This window comes from Corvus moneduloides, chromosome 3 (genome assembly GCF_009650955.1).
Source record: "Corvus moneduloides isolate bCorMon1 chromosome 3, bCorMon1.pri, whole genome shotgun sequence".
Taxonomy (NCBI): Eukaryota; Metazoa; Chordata; class Aves; order Passeriformes; family Corvidae; genus Corvus; species Corvus moneduloides.
In genome coordinates, this window is record NC_045478.1 from 48,921,308 (window position 1) to 48,944,524 (window position 23,217).

At 36.7% G+C, this 23,217-nt stretch overlaps 1 protein-coding gene across 3 annotated transcripts in view; it reads right to left on the reverse strand.

The window, feature by feature from the left end:
* CDK19 (cyclin dependent kinase 19) overlaps positions 1 to 23,217 on the reverse strand; it is a 128,680-nt gene that overhangs the window by 72,131 nt on the left and 33,332 nt on the right. For 2 of the 3 annotated variants that reach the window (XM_032101482.1, XM_032101481.1), the window contains exons 3-4: positions 10,924 to 11,034; positions 95 to 235 (exon numbers count right to left, since the gene is read on the reverse strand). In XM_032101482.1, coding sequence (XP_031957373.1) covers positions 95 to 235; positions 10,924 to 11,034 — 252 coding nt within the window. Of the gene's footprint in view, positions 1 to 94; positions 236 to 9,155; positions 9,169 to 10,923; positions 11,035 to 23,217 lie in introns of those variants that run through there. The other variant, XM_032101483.1, reaches the window with a different exon arrangement.

Below are 23,217 nucleotides of genomic sequence, written 5' to 3' on the forward strand. Positions count from 1 at the left end.
TCGATACACAAGATTACTAACAGGGGCTTTTCTTGTCCTACCCAACAGCACGCACGTGGAACTTTCTCAACCAGGTATCACATGTCACACTTACCAGATCTCTGTGAAGCACCCAGTTTGCATGGAGGTAATGGATTCCATCGAGGATCTGGTAGAGTAGGGATTTAACCATAGATCTTGGCAACTGCATGGGCTTTTTATTTGCTTTTGAGGCACGGTGAAACTTGATAATATGCTAGAAATAAAACAAGTAGAAACATGAAGAAAGTTAGGTGATAGGTAAGAAGGTTGGGTGCTTTGGGGTATTTTTATTACTAACACTAAATAATGGAATGAAATACAAAGTTTGTTGAACTTCGCAATTAAAGTAACAGTGATGCACTCACAATTCTCTTAAATTGTTTTTATTCTCTGAGTTGCTTCAAAGAACAGCTGTCAAGTTTTTGTGAATAACTAAATACTGGCTACTTACCTCCAGTAAAGGGTCTTAGACATTCTCTTTCCCCCCTCCTCCCCATATGGAATCCTCTTACCCTCAGCAGCTAGAGCAGAACCTTTCAAACCAGGAGTATCTACCAGTAGGAGGACCACACTATGTTTTCACACTTTCCCTCTTCCTCTTCCAAAACACCCAGGATATCATACTTGCAACTACTATTCCCCCCTAAATCAGAATCCCAGTAGACAGAGATTAAGTAAACGGTTTAATAAATATTAGAAGGGGGGGGGGGGGGAGGGGGGATGGCACAACTCCAAAAACCCCACACCACAACATTTCAGTGAGATCATGTTCAAACATCGAAAAATGGTTATCTTCTTGCTTCCAAGTTTTGGTTGCATATTTCATTGATGATGACAAGCTGGTGGCTCTTGGATTACAATAGTCAGTCTGCCCACTGGAGGACAAACACCACTTGAAAACACAGAATGCAGGAAAGAACCCCAGTATTAGTTGATGAAAAAAAATCATTAAAAGATTGCTGAGAGATCATGAAATAGTCATAAAATAATTAATTCTAAGATCAGCATGGAGATGATGGGTTAGGCTTGGTTTTGCTACACTGTACGAGAAATAAACTGGAGTGAGGCCTTTCTACCTTTTCAATCCTCAGGTAAGGTGGCGCTATGCAAGGCACAAACCCGATCTTAATATATAGTCATTTAGCAAACAACTAAGTATGTTCATTCAGATGGAAAAAAAAAAAAATCTCCTTTTGGAAGGCAATTCAATGAAGCACCTTAAATAACAAAATAGTTTTCAATTATGTGTCTTTTGAAAGGGAGAAATAATAAAGGCAGTTTGAATTTTTACTGAAAAGGATACAAAATGCTAGAATAGCGCTATTAATTACCCAATTCTTTAAACAGGATTTGTCTAGTTCAAGATCTTCTTCCTTCTCAGGTTAAAGAGGTAGCCAGTGGCTGTGCTTTAATTAGACCAGCTCCCTCCTCCACCATCCCCACTCCCCACCCAGTTTGTCACTACTGCTCCCAATGAAAATGGTAACGAGTTAATGTTCACTCATGGTAAATGCTACCTCTGGCTGTCACCAGTACTTTAGCCACTGTCAAACTGTACTTAGCAAAAGTGTAAACGATATTGTTTAAAGAGAAATAAGAAAGGCAGAAAACCACAAATAAATCAAAACAGCCGGCTTACTCCCTATCAACAATGTTTCCACAGAGTCTTCCACTACTAAATGTACAGTATTTACGGCTGTGTATTTAAAAACAGTAGAAATTTACAGGATTGTCAGTTTTTAATATACTCATGAGGATCAGTAAACAAGACAAGCTCTTAGTACCCGATCCTTTAGTTGTGCAATCACTCTGGAAACTGTAATGAAATGCTTTAAGGGATTATTTCCTTAGAAAATTTTTTCTTGTGATGTCTCAAGATTCTGTCTCATAACTTCAACTAGGAGTCCCTAGTACCACACAATGCTCATTGGATAGTGACCTTCATGTGTAATTACAATGTAATTTATAAAGCAGTAATGATACCATAAACTCACAAATTAATATATTCATTAATACAGGAGATGAAAAAATACAGAGCGACCAACAGGCAAAGGTCATACACAGAGACCCATAAATCCAGTCCTGCCCTTTTTCAAGGTGCATGTAATCACTAGAAGGGATTTCTACACCCATTTAAAAACTGACTACTATCCACATGAAACATTAGTCCTTAGGCACAGAGAAAATGAAACTGAAAGAGAGTCTCATGAGACAGAACTGGACACAGTTAACCACAGATGTGTTGAGGAGGAAAAACACACGTGGCTGTGCCTCTGGCCCTGCCTCAGCTGCTCTGGTACCTCTGGAGGCTGGGACTGAGACAGCACCAGGTTGATGCCATTGGATTTCTGTCCCTGCCCTCCCATGTGGCTCCCAGTTAGAAAGGCTAAGGAAACAAGCTCCTTTCTTGAAAGGGTTATTGAATTGCAGAAGTGAATTAAAACAGATAGTTTTGCTCGAAGCAAGCAATATCACCACTAGATAAAATCCAATTTCCTGCAAACGCAAATAAAACCTGCCAGCTTACTCTACAGAAGTTTATATCCAAAAGACCACAAATATCACAGTTTAGAGAACTGAACAAAAGCTAAAAATACATTGCAGGGCCAAATAGTATAGGCAACTGAAAAGCTGGATTTGGCCCATGACATTGGAATGAATCCACAGTGTTTGTGACCAAGTCCTACAGTGAGAAGTTTTCTAAAAAGAAATAGTTCATCCAATTTCATATAAAGAAAGACCAACACATTTAACAAACACTAAGCAGCAATTCTAATGACAGTGTCCATCTAAGAAACAGAAGAGCAAACAGGTGCTGTTGCTGAACATCATCTCTTCCACTGGAGGCAGCAAGCCTGAACTCTCTCATTTCTTTGTATTTTCAGAAATACATCTATATGCCCCTACCACTGTTGTGGAGAAACCATACCTCAAATTAAATAAGAAAAAAAAATATAGATAGAAAAGAGCATCAAATCAGAAAACAACAGGACAAAAGTTTTGGTGATCTGGCAGATCAGGTGTACAGTAAGCTTCAAAGCAAAGGATGCCACAGCAGTACAACAATGCTAAAGGAACTTTTTAACTTGAACAATTGTGCTGACTTCAGCTATGGCAGGGAGATGTGCTCCTTACATGTCAAAACATTTAATATTTAAGAGTCTAAATCCAAGACCTCAGGTGTAGAAATGGATACAGGTACCAACACAAACTAGGATGCTCTTTATACGTAAGTGCACCATGCAAGTGGAGGAGGCACTCTTTACTAGCTTCACTGCCTGAAGAGTCCCAAAGTGCAGCTTCAAGTACAGCACGTAACAGCCAGAATCTTAGACGTAATAAAGGTATGGGATAATTTACAGGAATTACAGGAATTGTAGCCTGCATTTCCCATTTCCCAGATAACTGACCTAACCACTAGGCTTTAAAACTAGACTTCTCCCATTGAATAAATCTTTTTGCTGAATAGCACAGAATCAAGACTGTCCTGTTGAGTTGAGGGTATAAATCTGAGCCATGACAGGTATGAAGCACATTCTGCCTCTCTCTCTAGGAAGCATGAGGTGAAGTTGGACACTGCAGCTTCTAACCTTCAGGTATACTCAAATTCTTTGCTGAATCTTACCCTTAATGGACAACCATTGAGAACAAAACATGGGGACTTCCACAATCCAAGCAAGTCAGAGGCATGTTTGTAACAAGACAACAAGCAAAGGGTCAAAAAGCTTCAGCGCTCCCCATGTCCTTTTTCGCTGCAACTCCCTAAAGATAAGTCACATATACTGATATATCACCTGGCCAAAAAAAGCTGGAAAACACCCAGACTCATTCAGCAAAATTAATGAGGGATGCCTTAATTGTCAATCCACACTATACCAGTCACATGCTACAGAACAGAAACCCATCCACAGTGTTATGCAGACATAAATTCATTTTAATTAGTTCATTAGAACACTGCAGATGCAGACCCTCTTCTGATATATCTAAAATCCTTCAAAATGAAAGAAGAACACATGTCATAAGAGGTGAATAGAACTCCAAGCAATACTGAAATCTATTCAGCAAAATTAGCCAAGTCATTTTCCCCTTCTGTGCATCTGTATTTCTGATTCCTAAATCTTAAAAACATGCTGCCACTGACTGGATCCCAAAAATGATGTGAGTCAACTAGGTATTCACTATAAAATATAAACATAAAGTAAAAAATTTTCTATTGCTTGTACATATTTTGTTTTTAATTTAAACAAGACAGCAACTTTGTAGAAGTGCTTTTAAGTCTTTATTCTAAATTAAATTAATACTTCACTGACCAACATTAAAGTACACATTCATTAGCAGTCTAGAAAAGCAAGGAAGCTATACATTTCTGTTTGCAATCTCTGGGACTATTGGTTTTACTTACTAACTGCTTATTCCCAATTTTCAACTTCAAAAAATGTAATACAATTGCAAGGAAAATTGGATAAACCACATTATTGCAGTAAGACCATTTTAGCTCTTGAAAAGGCAAGACTATATAAATGACAAAAAATGAAGAGGAGAAACCGAACTAGATATTTGGAAATAAAATGATGAAACAATACTCAATCTAGGAGTTTGCCTGCCTTCTTCTATGTTACCTTGTGCATTAAAATTGGTTTGAAAGTTGAAAGTGAAGAACTATGTGCATTTTCTAAATTCTCCACCATAAACAAAGCAAACATAATGCATAACAATACAGAGCAAATTCAAATCCCTAGGATTTACCCAGCAGTTAAATAAACATTCAGTAAGATCCTAATTTTAGTCTGCTTCCAAGTCTGTGTTTGTGTCATCCCATTCTCAATTCCAAGAGCTGCTGTTCAGTATGACAGAGGTTAAAACAAGTCAGACCTAGAAACTTATCACAAAAGTAGGAAGCCAGCTAATGGAGAGATTTTATGCATGTCTGACTAAATGAAGTTACAGTGTGAGCTCCCCCCTCAACACACGAGATAATCCCTAGACACAAGCCTCTAGAAAACCTGACTGCTTGAGTTCTACTGCTTAAGGCAATGCTTGTTGAAAGTTACATGCATCTCCATCAAACTGAAATGCAATCATGCCAACACAGATGCCTCTCTCAGCTGAAGCAAACTGCTTGCACTCCCTTCAGCAAAAACCCTGCATTCTATCCAATCCCTAATGCAGCCTTTCAGAATAAAACAGAATTATGTCAGTGTGCCAATAAAAAGTAAAGTTACATTTTAATATTGAAGAGAGAGAAGCTTGGCTACATGTTAAATCGGTACCAAGGTCAAGAGGAAGGTTCACACTATATGGCTTCCAGTCTCATTTTAAACACAAAATTACTTCAAATTACTGTGTTTTACTTTAAATGTAAAGCATTTTAAAAGAAATCAAATAAAAATCTTAAGGTGGTATAAAAAATAAAGAAGCATTGTTTCCATGATTTTCAAAAAGAGAAAGCAAAGACCCAATGAACCCAAGTAACATTTGTTTGCTGTTCCAAACATAAATCATAGTTTCATATGCCTACATTTATAACTCATTTCAGACACCACAGTTTTAGAAATTAAGAAAATTTTGTCAATTTACTTATCACAAGTAAAATAAAATCAAAACAGAAGTTGGTAGAAGTACTTCTAGAGAGATCACTTTAGTTTCCAATTTTGGAAACATTACAGCAATGACCATAAACTGTCCTTCAAGAGGAGAGGAAAAATGCATGCTTGTTCCCTCTAAATGACGCCAGTGCATGGCCATCAAGTATCTTCTTTAAAATGTCATTAACCAAACTGCCTAACTAAAGATCCTACTCCAAGTGACAAGAGGTGAACATTTTTAGTAAAGAAATTTAACATGCCAACTTTTGCTAATGCCAGTTTGCTTTAAATATCTAAGCTCTGAAACACAGAACAGGCATGAACAGATCCTGTATAATTTTCCTAAGTTTTGCCAAGGTCTTTCTAGGTCTCGAATATCTTTCAGTCCTAAATATGTCAAAATAACTCTATACAATGTTAATAAAAATCATCAGAATTCAGCTACCCTTTCAGTATACATATAAGTGAAACACAAAGTATTCATACCACATCACTCTGTTCACACCAATTTTTCACACATTTTATGCTTTTGCACCTTGCCTTTGTTTCGAGGCCTGCTCCTACCTGTTGTTTCCTCCAATTCTCACACTTTGTGGTACAGAAAATGCATCCACAAACTGCCCTCAAATTTGTACAAGTCTGGCAGAAAAAGCAAGTGTATGTTCTGAGAATATGACAAACAGCTATGGGCAAGGAATACCACTGCCCTCTGCAAGAAATTCAACCATCACTTTGATGATCAAAAAACCCCATCCATTTCACTTGGAACCAATCAATCATGCCATAAAGACCTATGCCAGTCCATCACCTTCTGTCTGGACAAATCTTATATTCTTCTTCCAGCCAGCAGAATCCTATATTGGTAAATACGCATACAAGAGAGAAGACTGCATGAAGAATCACCTAGCAGAATCACCTGAATTACAACAAAAGTGTAGACATGACTTTAGAAACTCAAAAGATACAAAAATAAAACTGCTGCACTGACAAAAGTACTTTCATGTATATAGAGAAATTTGTCATCAACTAGCATCTGAATTATCTTCAAGATTGAGAGCTAAACTGAAGCCTGTGGAAGAAAGAATTGTAACTGATTATACCATATTTAAGGAATATGTTTAAACTCAGAGCAGTTAGACAATATTCATGTCATTAAACAAATATGTAGTTTTATTGCACATACTAGTATGCAACGCTCTCCCAATTTCATTTATTATAAAAGATTATTCAAAATGTTGTTAGCTGAAATTAAGTACATTTATTTGTAGACTAAAAGAGTCAACGAGTGTTATGAAATTCACATGTAGGAAGATTATTTTCTCCTTTCCATTATTTGATGATTATGTTTAGGTACACATGACTATGCTAATAATCTCTACCCTGCATTTTTTAAAAGCAGAATATATACATAACAAGTATTTCCTATTAAAAAAGCCAGTCTGCCCATATATTTTTATTATTACCAACAATAATTCCAAGATTAATTTTACTCCATGTTTCTCAGTAGTATTTGCTGCTAGGCATTTAGTTGTTAGAGATCACTGGAATCTAATAGTAAGAGAGAAACATTCAACCAAACCTAAAAGAATACACAGATCATGGTTTAACTGGTCTTGGATAGTGAATGTACTATCACATTCAGTATTATCAAATCATAGTTAATTATTTATGTACTTATTTATTAAGAACCAGCAATGTTTTTTATTGCTATAAAACATACTTAACACGTTTTACTATGATAAAAATGTCACCCTTTTTCAGAAGGAGATCAAACCCATTCAGAAGCTTCTTATTTAAGTTACAACATATATTTCCAGAAAAGAGGATCTTAAAGATTTGACGTTATACAAACATACTAAATGACTCTGAGAATTAACTCTGTAAAACTAGGAAAGGTAGATAATCTATCAATATCAAAAGTAAAAAAAAAAAAAAAAGTGTAACAAAAATGTTGCTTAGAATCAAAAATCCTGCTTAAAGTAGAGAGACTATGGAATTGAAGTCATCAAATGTGTGCTTTTCCATGGTACGAAAAATGTGTGCTTTAGAAAATACTTTCAATATTAAAAATCTGCTGTAAAAGGGAACAAAAGAAAAGTTCTAAATATTATAACCTCTACAGTGGCTAAAAGTAACTAGACTGACAACAAGCAATTCACCTCCAGGACAGATCTCATTTGTATCAAACTTTTCTTAAAGTCCATTTTAGTAATCATCATGCATTTAAAGCATTTGATATAAATTTAAATAATGTGTTTAAATGAACTACTTTACACAGGAAGTTCTGGACAGCAGTATACTGTCTAGAAGTATAAGACTAGGGTGAAATAAGGACATACAAGAAAGTTCAATTGATAAAGAAGTTATTCCTTTGCTGACAAAACAGCAAAAATTTTGGCATTTAAAAAAACCCTTTATTTTTAAGGTCAAAAATTAACATCCTGTACACTGAGAACTTTACCAGTTCTCTTTGACAGAGACAAATAGCCGAGAAAATTCATAATGACATTGAGTATTACACCAAGAATTTTGGTAATCAAAGGAAACTAGTTATAAATCATTTTGTCAAAAGAATTCCTAAATTCTTAGATATTCTCTATGATAATCTAATGGCTTTGCACTGTTTTGTATAATGCAACTTGAGAGATAAGGAAAGAAAGTATCTTTGATAGGCTTAGTTATTAATATCAATGACTATGTTTGTAGTCAAGGACAGTATAATCAGTGGTCACCAATGCCTACCTAAAGTAGTTCAAATTAGCATAGCTTCTACATTCCTTGGTAATGGTATCAACAGAAGTTACAGAAAATTATTAAGTATGCACTACCTAAACATAAAATTTCAGATCTGAGCAGTTTCATTCTTGAGAATTAAATGAGAAGTAAAAAAAAAAAGGTTCTTGCTCACCATAGAAGAACTTTTTAATAAGTTTAATTAGCACCAACCCTTTAGAACAGGACTTTTTTTTTCAGTATTAGAAAATTAACAGAATAAGATAGCATCTAATATACTTTATTCATCTCTTGCCAAATGTTCCCAGTACAGAAGATGAAAAATATAATGATTTTAATTAATCTAATGATTGAATGTGATGAGCATTTATTCTTCTCATTGAAGCCAATAGGAGTTACTAAAGCTGGGCAGCTTTGAACAGAAGGACAGTTTCCATACTTACTGACTTTGGTAAGTAACTCTAAGCTACCTAGAAAACATTAGTCTCTGGAAATCTACATCTCTCTAGAGACAGCACACCTTCAATTCCAAAACTTAAATCCTTATAAACAGATATATCCATGATGAATAGACTTACTTGTCTTTATGTAGTGCTGGGGAAGCACATGGTGCTAAGCAATAAAAAAAAGTGCTAAACCCCTACTACAATTTCTACCCCATAGAGTTGAAAGGGCACAAGCTGTAAAGCACAGGAAATGCGAAACACAACACAACACAGACAGAATGACAAGTGGTTGGTATTACTGAAATGCGTTACAAAATAAGTGGATTTTCAGGAGTTTTTTGAAGGAGGATAGTGAAGGATCTTTACGTACGTTAATTGGGAGGCTGTTCCATGTGTAGGAGGCAGCGTGGAAAAAGACACAAAGTTGGGAGTGAGCAAAACAGACAAAAGGGGAATTAAGAGCGATGCTTGGGAAGTGCTGACGGTAAAGGAAATGAGGACCAAGGTTAAGCCAGAACCAAGAGGGCCTTGAACATGGCCAACTTTATGCAAGGGAGGAAAAAATTCCTGGCAAAGGCTTAAGAAGCGAGGAAACATGGGCAATTATACAGGAAAGGAGAAATGATTTGTGTAGCATGTCCCATAGAAAAAAAAAAACGTAAGAGAGAGTTAGGAAGTGGGGAAACCAGTTCATATCAAGTACCTCATTGTAACAAACATTTCAGTCTTAAATAATAGAAAATAATTAACTTCACCGAGATTATATCCAATACCCAGCCATATGGGAGGAGTGGCAAGAACATCAAATTGCGGTGATTCTTCTTCTAAAGCTGTTAAATCATGTGAAAAATCACTATGTAGTGTAAAAACCACACGGCCAAAGCAAAATCAAATGGAAAAGGTTAGGAAGAAAGGTGTTTAAAACACACGGCAATAAATGTAGCAGTAAAATGTGTTTGTTGTGACTGTTCCATAAAATGAATAAACTCATTTAATGCAGACATAAATTCTATCATACAAAGCTGATGCACTTCTCTTCATCATCACTGCCACCAGTTATGTGAAATACACAAACTCTCAGTGTCCACTGAACTTTGATGAAGAAAACTTTCAAAATACAAACCTGCTAGCCTTTAAGAGAAATAAAATTAAATATCTTTCAAGCTTTTGAAGGGGAACAAATTACCATGATTTTACTTGTTCTGAGCCAGAAGTGTCTTTTAAATGGTCTAAGTTTCCTTTCCGTCCAATTAAAATGTTGTGTCATTTACAAGCTCAAGAGCCAAGTATGAAGAAATCAAGCAACTTGTCACTAACATTTGTAATAGCAACATCTATATTAATGAAGCCTTCAAAAGTAATACTGGAATTTATACTACCACTTCCTCTCCTTGCCAGTATTTTCAAAGGAATCATAAACATACTGATTACACTTCGTGTTTGATATCTTTCAGGTTTAAACACAAATCCAGGTCCAAGCAACTCACATCTTATCCACAGATGTGGAGCTTGAATATTTGCATCTGAGTTCAAGTCACAATGTCACTGATGTCCACCTCTACAATAGACTAAACCAAATCACATAATATTTTGCTGGAAACTTAATAACAAACATCTAAGTCTCTACTCCTCTTCCATGTAGTTATAGTCCATCAGTAGGCCCAATTAGTTTACTTATTTGTTATTTTATTTCCACTCATACTGTCACAAATTCTCTGTTTAGGATATAGATGATTGTATGTTAGTCACTTGCAGTGCATCTCAGTGAGAGGACTCATCAAAGCAGTCCTTCTCCTTTTTCTCTTTTGTGTGCATGCGCTAAATGTCAGGAAAAAAGTATTAAATACTTTTCCAAACACAGTTTTAGATGATCTCAATTTAGGAATACTTTCTTTAACTCCAATTAAAGCTTGCAGGAAAATCCTTTTCACTTCAAAACCCAATCTGATTTAAAAAAAAAATTCTACGTAGTCTTTGGCAGGCTTTAAAGTGTAAAAGTAACAGGATCTCAGTTAGACCCTTAATTACAGAGCAAGAAACTAATGCATCTCTGCCTATATGAAGGTACAGCACACACACATCAGTATGAACAAGCTCTTATTGCACTGTCTCAAACACTCAGGGAAATCTGTACTCACCCACAAATCATGCTCAGCATAATCAAACAGCAGCCAAACCTTTCTGTCACTGTGAGAAAGGAAAACCTTCTGCAATGCAATCACGTTTGGGTGCTTTAACTCTCGTAAAAGCTGCAAAGAAACAGAGAAGCTCTTGTTACTTCTGTGCTTGTTAAGAAAAGCAAACACAGCAACAAAACCACCGAACAGGTCAAATAGCAAACAAGTAATCCTACAACAGGCCCCAGAAAGATGCCACTGATTCAGCACATTATCTTACAAACATCAAAATCAGGTATACACAGCCACTGTGGCTGTGCTGTTCTGCCAGCACAGCTGCCCATCACTACCTACCTTTCTCTGTCCCACGCTCAGCACAGAGCTGCCCATCCCACCTATTCATCCTGCTTACCACGAGTATCTTTCTCAAAAGATGTTATTAAACACAAATATAACTGTTTTCTTATCAAAGGTGAACATCAGGATTTGAGGATGCCAGAATGAAGCTTGTACAGCTGGTCCATTTCTTTGTCTGGACAACAGAGTTCTTGATCACCACATAATTTTTTATTACCAATAATTTTCTTTTGCTTTGGATCCCTACCTCACTTGCCTTAAAAGTTCACAGGCTGTTGTTCTCAGAACATCAGGGTGTTTTCAAAGAAAAGTTTACCAAAATGGGTTTCCTACTGGTTGTTTCAACTACTATTCTGTAATCCAGAAATAATCACAAGTTTATTTATTGCTTGCCAGAAAGAAAACTAGGTCTCATCACTAATTAGACAGCATATTAAAGCCGGCACTGCTGCTGAAATCATCCTTCTGCCAGATTAAATCAGTCTCAGAAGGAGTTGGGAATCAGTACTCCCAAAAACATAATTTCCATGGAATCACTTTTTCTTCCCCCCTCTCCACACTGTAGTCAGAAGAATGATTGATCATTTCTGTCTTATCTGAAAATTGCTTGCATCTGCAGCACTAGTATATACATTGCCAAGAATCAATTTATAATGGTAAAATTGTAAATGGAGTAGGTTCCAAGGCACATTTGGGAGAAATCAATCTTCCCTTTTTTCACCCTACAGAAAAAGACTCAAGATGTTTATTTTAGGGGAAATGTTAAAAAAATACTGATTTTAAATTATGTTATCTTTTGACTATACAGATATCTATCAAAGCAAGAAATCTAAAGAATATCATAGCTGCTTAAATGCATTCCAGCTTTCCAGTAAATGACATAATTTAAATGTTTCTTTTACCATGCAGGAAGTGTTTTCTTATTTTTCTTTCTTTCCCTAACCCTGAACCTCCTTTTCTCCAGGCCAGACAACCCCAGTTCCCTCAGCAGCTCCTTGTGAGACTTGTTCTTTGTTACATTCTGGCTGTCAAGGCTGGGTGCCACAGCATCCACTGCTTCAGCAGCACAAGACAGACCAAGGAAACGTTGGCTGTAGGAGTCCAACATACCACATCAAGAATGTGAGCTCTGTTATGGCTGTGCTGGACTTGCAGTGGTACTCCACACCAACTAGAGGAGGTCAAACATGATAATGTAAGGTACAAGGGATGAGCATGAGCCACAAACACAAACTGTTGGTCAGATTGGTTGATTTAAGCCTGAATTTAGAAGGAAGAAATCAATATACAGTCCTAGTAATTGAAAGATTCCAGTGTACTTGACAACATCTTGTATTACAAGATAACAACCTGAACATAGAAATGATCTGCAACTACTAGAATTTATTACTAAATGAACACAGCATCGTATTTTAATAGTACTTTAGCCGAATGTTCCTCTAAAACTGAAGTTCCATCATACCCAACTTGAGGTAAAATGCTAATAAAAACCTGTGTCTCAGTTATAATACATTTCTTTCTTGTAGTAGCACACAAAGCAGTTTAGATAGAAAGACACTGAGAAGGACTTCATGGTGAACTGTCAACATCTGTGCAACTTTGCCTGTCCTGTACAATGGCTTTCATCTAAACAGATTATGATGATTATTATTAAAATTATTATCAAGAGAATTGTACAAACATCTTTGCTTACTGCCATTCTTAGCTGATGCCACAGCCTAAAGTTTAAAATTATGCTTCTGGATAGCCCAAATAGCGTGGAACAGCTTCTAGGATTCCCAGATGGCTATCTGCTATAGGCAAGTAATTTCTTCAATTGTCCGATGAATAGTAAGTTCTCTATGATGGACACTGTGAGAATTTCCCTCTCAAGTGAATGTTTCCTATAGCAGGGGAAGGGGAAGTCTCTGATGCCCAAGAAAAAGTTAAGTTGGCAACAGCATTGGTATAGAAGCTTGAAGCATTGGAAATGTAAAGTGTCAGCAGTCATGCTGAGGTAGACTTTGGATGGAAAATCCAAGTAAAGAGTAGAGGCTGTCTAGCCAGAGAAGGAGATTAAGCAAGATTAAGCAAGTAAAAGTGGGATATCATAAAAAAAAAAAAAAAGGACAAAAATAAAAATCTGAAATATTTTACCTCAGGTTTTAATAATAGTTATGATACTGATCACGGAATGAACGAAGGCATAGAAATGCCTCACACTTACACAAGCAAAACTCGGAGGTGGTATCAGATGATTAGCAAATACATCATATACATTCAAAAAAGGGACACAAAGGAGACAAGGTATTTGGAGACCTGTGAATCCAAAGCACACAAAAAACCAATTTTTAAACAATGAGAACAAAGAAAAATGTGTGAAAAACAAACTATCCTGACTTTCTTCTCTGATAATTGATTTTCTACACAAGCAGATCTGTGTTCAAATTTCAATCTTATAATAGTTTTAAATACTTCATCAGATGGGAAAGATGACAACTGGAACACGTTCAAGGTGAGCAAGAAACTACCTAAAAGAGCAGCTGACAATGGGATACATTTCAAGGTAAAGTAGCACTATGTATTAACTATTTGGGGAGTTACCAAAGAAGAAGTATTGTGTTTATTAATTAAACCCATCTTAGTATCAACATCAGGAGCGTGAATGAAATTATCTGATTAAATAAAGGCAGCATTCCCAAGGAAGAAAAGGAATGTGATAACTCATCATTTTTTATGCTACTTTATTCGATGACTGAGCTAAGAAAGAGTAACAGAAATGTGATTAAATTAACAGCACAAAATCTGTATTCATGCACTTAAAAACTAACCAAGAACTTCTACTATAGATGGAAAACTCATCAGGTGCAAGTGACAACCGGTAGAACCGGACTGACATAAAACAAAGAAGAAAATTAAGAGGGTAATTCTGGTGTTAGATATCCTAGTTGGGGTCTTTACAGGAGAGAATGGGATGTATTGATAGCAATACATAAATGGCTTGTGTGATATAGTTTTTATATTATATGTGGTTTCTTTGCTCAAACACCTCCCCCTCCACACCCACACAAAAGATGAACTTGCCCTCAAAGAGGCAAAGGGTGACCAAAGGAGCAAAACAATCAACCTCTCAACAGGGAAGTCTCAATTACTGTAACTGATCAAATATTGAAAGGAAATAAGATGGATACCCACTAACACACAAAGATGTGAGCATCAATGATGAAAGAAATCATTACACTAGATGATAATCATGGCTGAAGAACAGAAAGACAGCTAGTAAGAGATAAAATTACCCTGCAAGATAGCATCTCACGAACAGGAAGGTTCAGGAATAGCTTCTCAAGCAGGGAAAATAGTATATCTCATATGCTTCTTGATCAACATTCGAAAACAATTTTACTTGATGAATTTGATGTAAGTCAGCCACTAGATAGATGCCTATGCTGTATGTGCTCTTGTAGAAGCCATGATGAAAAATGGGTTTAGTGAGGTTTTACTGATCATCTCCAGCAGATGGAAAAGATGATTGACAGCAAGCTCCTACAGCAATTTGGTTTAAATGCTTGAACTGAGCCTGCAAACCATCTATCACCATATAATGCAAGTTCCTTTCACAAGAAGCAGACTAGCAACTAGGAAGTCTCTCGCTCTTTTGAGGTATGTAAAATTCTCCCTTTTTCCCCCCAAAGAGATAGACAACTTCTGTGAATGGTAGAAGAGTTGCAGTTTTACCAATACAAACAACGTAATCAATTATGAAGGCATTTAGCACATTTAAAAACAAGTCAAACAGTACATTCCTCAAGGAAATAAATCTTGCACAGAAACACTTTTATGCCACAGAATGGATAATGCTTTCTAGCTACCACTTACAAAAGCAGGGTGAGGACGGACACTTTCATCTTGCTGTGAAGGAAACCTAAGAAGAATTAGAGAAAACAAACAGTGCTCTCACTACTGACACTAGTAAATCTTGCAGCAAACGTGTATTTCTGTGTCAGTGATGACAAAACCCATAACCACCTTCAGAAATTTATTCAGAGGGCAATCTCATCTAAGAGGTGTACCTACCTTTCACATAGTTTACTTCAGTCTTTTGATCTATGTACTTCAACTGATCTGGAACAGTGCTGGTAGTTTCTTTGATGGAAATGCACACTCTACTGCATTCAACCATTTTCAAGGTTAGAACAAAAATGGCGGAAATGTGGATCACAAGAAATCACAGGAAAAACCAAAGTATGAGGCTGATTGCTCCTAAAAGCAATTGCACATTATAGAATTTTAAAGCTGCCTCTCGTGTGATGAACCTATTCAAAGCCTCTAGGGTCACTGAAGTTGTTTTTTAATTGAAGCTGGGCTTTTCAAAGGAACATAAAGATCATAATTTTACTTCTTCAGAAGGTCTTTTAAAATTCCAGCTGGTTTAGATGTTATTAAATACTAGATACTGTCCTCCGTGTTATTAATATTATCCTTTCCACATAGACCTTCTGCTGCCTATTATCATATTGAGCTCATGCTGCAGCTTTTCCCTCAGGGAGGTATATATGGGCCTTTCAAAAAAAAACCAAAAAACCCCCCCAAAAAAAACCAAAACAAAACAAAAAAACCCCATATAAACAAAAAGAAAAACCCCAACAACCAGGCAGCTATTCCTTTTGTTAAACATGTAAGAACAATCCTTTGCTAACTGCGCTACAGATCTTGAAGTTATCAAGATAAGATGAGAAATTATCAAGAAAAGAGAAGGGAATTCAAATTCAAGCAGGGGAAAACTACTCAAAATTCAGCTTTGTTTAGTGATCCAGTTGATTCTGAAGTTTGGGATTTTCCCGTTTGGATTCCCTTTTCTACTTGGAGAAATTACAGAGTAACTGCATAAGTGAAGTCTTTATAGTAATACCTTCAAACTGAGCAGGTATGGAGTGTTTGTTTCCAGCTTTAAGTTGTCCATGGCTGACACTTATAAGAGGTCTCAAAAAGATGCAGGCAACATAAAAATGGACATGGAGATATACAGATATATACACACAAAAAAAGAAACCATCCAAAGAACCTAAAAAGAAAGGTAAAAGTTTAAGCATTAGCTTAAGCTCTGCTTCAGAAAGGACATAATCTTTTTACACCGGTCTGGCAAGGCCTGTCCTTGGACAGCCTGCAAAACCAAGTAGGGAAGGCAGAGTAAAATGCCCAAAATTAACAACTGCCATTCTTACACAAACTGCTAGGAGTGCTGCCTGAGTTTACAAGATACACTCCAAATTAAAATTAACAAGCTAAAATATTTCAAAACAGGCTCCAAGCAGAGTCCACATAGACTCTCTTCTTCCCTCTAATTCTCCTACACATGCATCCAATTTTCACCAGATCCCAAGCAGTCCTTCATTATGAAAGATCCCTCTAAGTATGCTCTACACATTTTTCAACCTTCTTTCTTCACACTTGCATCTCTTTAAAGCACACAGTCCCCAAACCGTGAGGGCTCCAAACTATCAGAAAAGAAAGATCAAGTATGTTTTTAAAAAAAAAAAGGAAGACAACGAACAGAATCTAGCCAGTAAACTGCCAAACGTCAGGACAGGAAGAAATGTGCCCCACCCTCCTCCTATGAGAAGGATTAAGAAAGTATTTATTCTATAAATATTTTCATTTCAGGAGCTGAAAATGGTCTGGCATTGCTAAATAACACTATTATTCTGAAACAAAAGCTTGGCAAAATACTTCTTTTAAGTATTGCATTTTAACGAAACTAAAGGAATAGAAACTAGGGTAACTGTATTTTTAATTCTTGAGGTTCTCAGAAAAAAAAAAATTATCTTTGGCATTTGTCTTGAAGCACATGGGCAGAAATACAAGTATAAGAATTCTTTCCATTTCTTACTTACCAGTATCATATACCATAGCACAGACTTCTTAATAACAGAGAGAAAGGACTACTGTAAATTTACTTTCAAAGCAAGAAATTTCTTAATTTTTAATACAGCTATATAAAGAAATGCTGACATTAAGATCACACAATATCAACTTCACTCCAGTGCATATATTAAAGAGATAATTAATTTTCATATATTTTCTACAAAATAAATCTGAATTATTATTGAATTTGGGCATCTTCCTAAAGGAAACCTCATCTCCTTTAGGACAATTGAATTCTACGCTCTCTCTTCTGTTAAAGAGAACTGTGTATTTAATTTTGGTGAGTCTGGCAGAGATTTAGCAATAACCATTTTCCTCCCAAATGAAAGGTATAGATAAGTTAAAGCTCTGTCTTTCTCTACAGAGATTTTTCTCCTTATTCGGCCTACAATAAAAGAATATCCTACCACTCAGTAATATCAACAACTAAACTGAAAACATCTCTAGAAAGTAATTTACTGAAAAGTAAAAGCAAATGCTTGTCCTTTCTGAAGATTTTAAGATACCCTGAATTTGCTTCTAGGTTGACTAGAAATTTCTTCTGTTACTGAGAGGATAAAGAAATTTCCCATCAAACTAACAAAAACTCTTAAACCTAAAGCTATATTAAAATGTTACAATGAGGCAGAGGGTATACAATGCATCACTTTGCTAATACATTTTCGAAATTCACAAGTAGCACCACACCAAGCCCTGAACTTACACATTCAGCCTGGAGTTTTAAACTGCAACTAGTTTTTTCTTGCAGGTCTTATTCTAACATTTCCACACTTTTCTGAATTCCTGGCAACCAGTTATCACCTTGCTCTAGCACTGTGCCTCACAGTGAATTAATAATAATAATAAATAATAAATAATAATAATAAAATAATAGTGATGGCAACTGAGGTATTCTAAAACTCTCGCAGAAGGGCAAATAAGATGAGTAGACATTGATTCTGATCATCCATTTTTCAAAGTAGATTTTCCTCTCAAGAAGACTTCAGAAAGATAAATGTCATATAAACCAGAGTAAGAGAAACAATGCTTTAGCAAAGAACAGCCAAAAAGCATGTTTTTCTAACCTCAATTAATTATGGCACCACAGTGACGCATCTCTCAAAAGGTAATAAATTTCTAACCTATGCAAAATATTGGACAGAGATTGCAATACTATCCCGCAAAGATAATATTTTTACAGTCCATTTTTCCCCTTTAGTCCTAAAGTTTACTTATCTCCTCTACTTAACTGACTTTTTGATTAATGTTTTTATTATTAAAGCAATTTTTTCTTTGCCATTTTCCACATTTTATACAGTACAAACTGTATAAACACAAATTGTGGAACAAGTTATTTGAAGTTACCATTAAAAAAAAAAAAAATCTAGATCTTGAAAAACCTTCCACCCAACAACTTCTTGTATCTGAACAGTGACAATAACCAGCCTCCCAACTTGGTAAACATGTTTGTTGGGCTCAGAGAAAAGCACAATTCTGTGACACTACTTCTGATCCTGAAGTTCTCTATCCTATGGTATGAAAATTTCCTGCATTTGCTAGAACCAGAGTGCATCAAGTGTGATCCAACACGTATACCCAAGATCCAAACTCTCTGCCAAAACCACCTGTAAAATTCAATGCGTGAGGGGTTTTCTCAGATGATACATAATGGATGTGGCTCCACAATAAAGTGGTTGTGAGACTGCCAGTATCTCCTCTCAATCTGACAGCTCAACAACCAAAGCACTCCCACCAAGGGGCAAAGCTGAAGCAGTCCTCTTCACTGCTCTGACCTGCTGAACACAAGGGGCACAATGCCTGGAAAGGCACAGCTCAAGCACTTCAGGACAATATTCCAGGTAAAAAGAAGTGACTCCCTACAGCCTCATGGAAGGTATCCCAGTCCTTCCCCAGGAAAGAGCCAAAAAAGCAGCTTCTCAAGTGTGCATGCTGCAAGTAACAAATCCAACTTCAGAATTTAAATCTATCCCTGCTTTGTAAAAGGACTTGGTGTATTATTCAAGATCAGGCGTGCTGCTACTGACTACTGTCACATCCAAGTTCTCAACTTGCAGACAATTATTTCTCTGGTACAGAAATATACAGGAATATAAATCAAGTGTTACAATGAGACAACAGTCTAACAATAATTTATCATTTCCAATAGCATATGAAGAAGGCACTCTTCTGATAATACAAAGTATTAACACAACACTCCTGTGATTCAAAAACTGTTTGGAAAAAAACAACTAACTTAGCTTAACTTTGTGTCCAGGTACTGATCAGGTATCAGCTATCCTGTGTAGTGGTTTAGGAATGGTATTTTCCAATTTAGTGTTCCCACCATGTGTCACTCACTCACTCCTCCCTCTTGCCCATGCCCTCTGAAGGGCTGGAGAGAATTGAAGGTACAAAAGGCAAAGATCACAGCTTGAGACAAGAACAATTTACTGGAAACAGCAACGAGGTAAGAAGAAGAACACTAAGTGGCAACAATACTAATAACAAAAGTGTGTGCAAGAGAGGTGAATGATTCATATGCAAATGCTCGACACCACATCACAGAAGTCTGACAACACATGACCTCCTTACCCAGACCCAAAAGGGACCCTTTCCCCCTTTCCTGGAAAATGGCATGAGGTACTCCTTCTGCAAAAATTAACCAACCCTGTCATGGCCAGTATCAGGACACATCTGCCTAAAGCCAGCATAAAAGTCCATGCTCTGAGAAACTCAAACGAAGCTAAGTCAGGTGCCTATGCCCCAATCTGGACGAAACAAGAAGGTTGATCCAGCAACAAAACAGCAACCTCCAGCCAGGATACAATTCTGTTACATACTGTTTCCATGATGCTGGATCACAGAAACAGCAGATTTTTCATGGAGGAGTAACACAGTCTTGTAGACCACATTAAGTTTTCCATGACGCTACTATGTGACAAACTGTATGTATTTTAGCATTTAAGGATTAAAAGAAAATACTAGTTTCATATAGGTAATGTGGGAGAAGGAAAAAGAAAAAAAAAATACAACTCCCTCCCCCCCTCCCCACCCTAATGGTTATGCTTCATATGTACTCATTCTACTTAACTTGAGACTGAGATGCAGGCATTTAGGTACATAACTTATAGTTACAGTCTTCTTTAAATAGAAAATTAAATCAAATCAGAGGTATGAATTAAAAACATATTAAGCATATTAAACCTCTGCTCCTTATGGGAATCAAGTTACAGCTGCTTTAGTTCTGAATGACAGCATCCATTAAACTTTGATATACTTCAAAACTGATGTGCTTTAATGTCTTAGATGTTTTACCTCTACTTAAAACAAGCTAATACACAAGCCTGTAGTTGCAAGTGTAAATTGAGTCTAATACCATGCTCCAAATGAGAAACGTGCCTGCAGACGGGAGGAGATAATGTATTATTTTGGGGTTTTAACTTCCTTTTATTAACTTGGGTTTGTTTAAAAGAGCAAAAGTTGTGCACATAGATCAGGTTTTTTATATTCTGTTTCCAGATAAGATTAATTTAGAAATATTACTCTTTCAGAGTTTTTACTCAAGAATTATTTCAATAATTAGTCTGTTGACAGTTATTTACAAAATTCAGCATTTCACTCTGGAAGCACAACACTAGAATGCTCTTAAGTGTTCATTAACACAATTACCTGCTAAATTTGTTCTACTTTTGCTCACAGGTTTCCACTTTTTACCCAAATTTTCTGCAATTTTTAGTCACACGTTAGACAAATCTAATGTGCGAAGCAAGCTAAAACAAGATGTTCACTGGCAGTCTCCCAAGTCATTAAACGCCTACCACAAGATTCCTCTCATACTCTCAGGATCAGACTGCAACTGGATAAAAAAGTCAGTTTGTAATCTAAAGCCTGCTATTTCCTCATGCTTCTATTAAATATTAAAAATCCTTTAATGAGACAATGAATGCAGCAAAATCATACTTCCCTCAATAAGGACCAATGCAGTTTGGAAAGGCTCAAAAGGTGGCTGAATGCAAGTTTCAAAATTTGGTAAGCAAAGAAATAAAAATGGTATGGTAAATATGGTCTTACAGCAACCCATAAAGACTCAGAACAACATCAGTTTTGTAAGAGAGCTTTGGAAGCAACAGTAGTTTGTTATTAGATGTTGTAGTAGGTTTAGTAGGTTGTTATTAGATGAAGAAATTAATAACTGGTTAATATTTACCATCATAAGAGGTTAAGTATGTGGCACTATGCATTTACCTTCCACTGAATATAATCCTTCTCTAAAGTAACTTTGACTGCAAGCAAATGGGCAGTGAACTGACTTTTTGCCCAAGGCAGCAAAAGCCATGCGGCCCTGAAAACAACATACCACAAACACTCACATTAGACTTTCTTCCTGAGAACTGACTGAAGAGACTGCCCCAGATGTTATGCAGAAAGAAGTAATTGGAAATCTCTCAAGACTCTCAAGACCCGCAAGAGAACTCTCCCAATATCTCATTAAGCATGCAATTAGCAGCAGCAAATAACATTTTTCTAATCCCAGCCAAAATGACAGCATTCATTTACATGCATCTTCCTTCTGAAACGACAACTTTGGACTGCCTGAAGAAAAAGAAGTACATCTTTCCAAAGTTAGGTAACTTTCTTACACAATGATGCCATGACCCTCTAAGAATACAGCAAGCCTCCTGCATGTTTACTGCTTCTAATTTTCTAGTCTGGGCACTAGTGAAGACCTGATTGTTCACATAAATCATTTAGCCATTTATAAGAACATCACTGCAATAAAAACACAAAATACATGCGCATCCCTAGTCAAGAAGTCAGAGCTGCAGTACTTGATTCAGACTCAAGACTCATTTAAAGTCTGCTTGCTATTCTACCCCTGATGTAGCTGAGGCAAACATCTCAGGAAAACAGGCTGAGCAGCACACAGACAGTACAAGCCTTTTGTGGTATGAACAGTCAGCTTCCAGCAACTCACCGGATCAGGGATTTAAGAACCAGAGATTGATGTGTTCCTTCAGTTGCCTTAGTTCTTCTATTCAGATAAACACTGAATAACAATTCCATAATTAACTTGCCCATCTGTCATTTTAGACCTCTCACATCTTCCTTCAGCTTCCCTCCCTTCCAGCCCACAGATTCCTGGTCTCTTTTGTCTCTGTTCATACAGAAGTAGTTCTGTATCACCAACTTGAAATTTTGATTCCCCTTCTCTCTACCTTTACTAGTGCTACTGTATCCTTTCCAAAGTGGAAAGAGATCAGGATAGCACAAAGACACTCATCATCTGAACACACCAGGGATTTAAGTGGTTGACCAAACCTGATTTGCTCTCAGGTCTTGACTTAAGAAACTCACTGGAAAAATCATTCTAGTGACTTTGAATTTGCATTTTTGACTGATCCTAATCTTGGAGCTCTTTACAGAAGAAGAGTGATAAAGACTGTCTCCCAACACTCAACTCGCACTGAAGTAATGATCATTCAAGAAGCCACTGCTGTGTGTAAATAGGTAGGATAGCTTCTCTCCCATTTCCATTACATTAAAATTCAATGATGATAGACATAAACATAATTTTATTATACAAGCTGCAAAGTATTATGAGATCTTTTGCACTTCTGCACAGGTTAGCAAAGAAACAAAAGCAGGCTAAGCAATTTTTTATCATCAAACTGCCACCTGGTGCTTCATTTTCCCTTGGGAAAAAAAGAATAAAACTAATTGAGCATACTCTGTAGAAAGACCTTTAGAGCTATTAAATGATGCAGGTCAGAGACAGCTCTGGCACTAAAACAAAGGAGAAAGTGTCCCCCATTTTCCCCTGCTTAATTCAGCCCCTGAGGACAAGGCTGACTTCTTCTGGGGCAATAGGCATGAAACTCACTCCAGAATGAGAGGCAGGAAGAAGGTGAAGGAAAAGCTGGTCAGGAGAACCATCCCAGCAAGAAGGAAATTAGCATGGCAGCCATGAGGAGGAGAGGGACACAGGTGCATCTTACCAGCTGCTCTGCTCAGCAACACTTAGCAGGAGAAATGGCAGAGCTGGAATCAGAAGTGAGGATAACTGCAAGACCTTCGAGA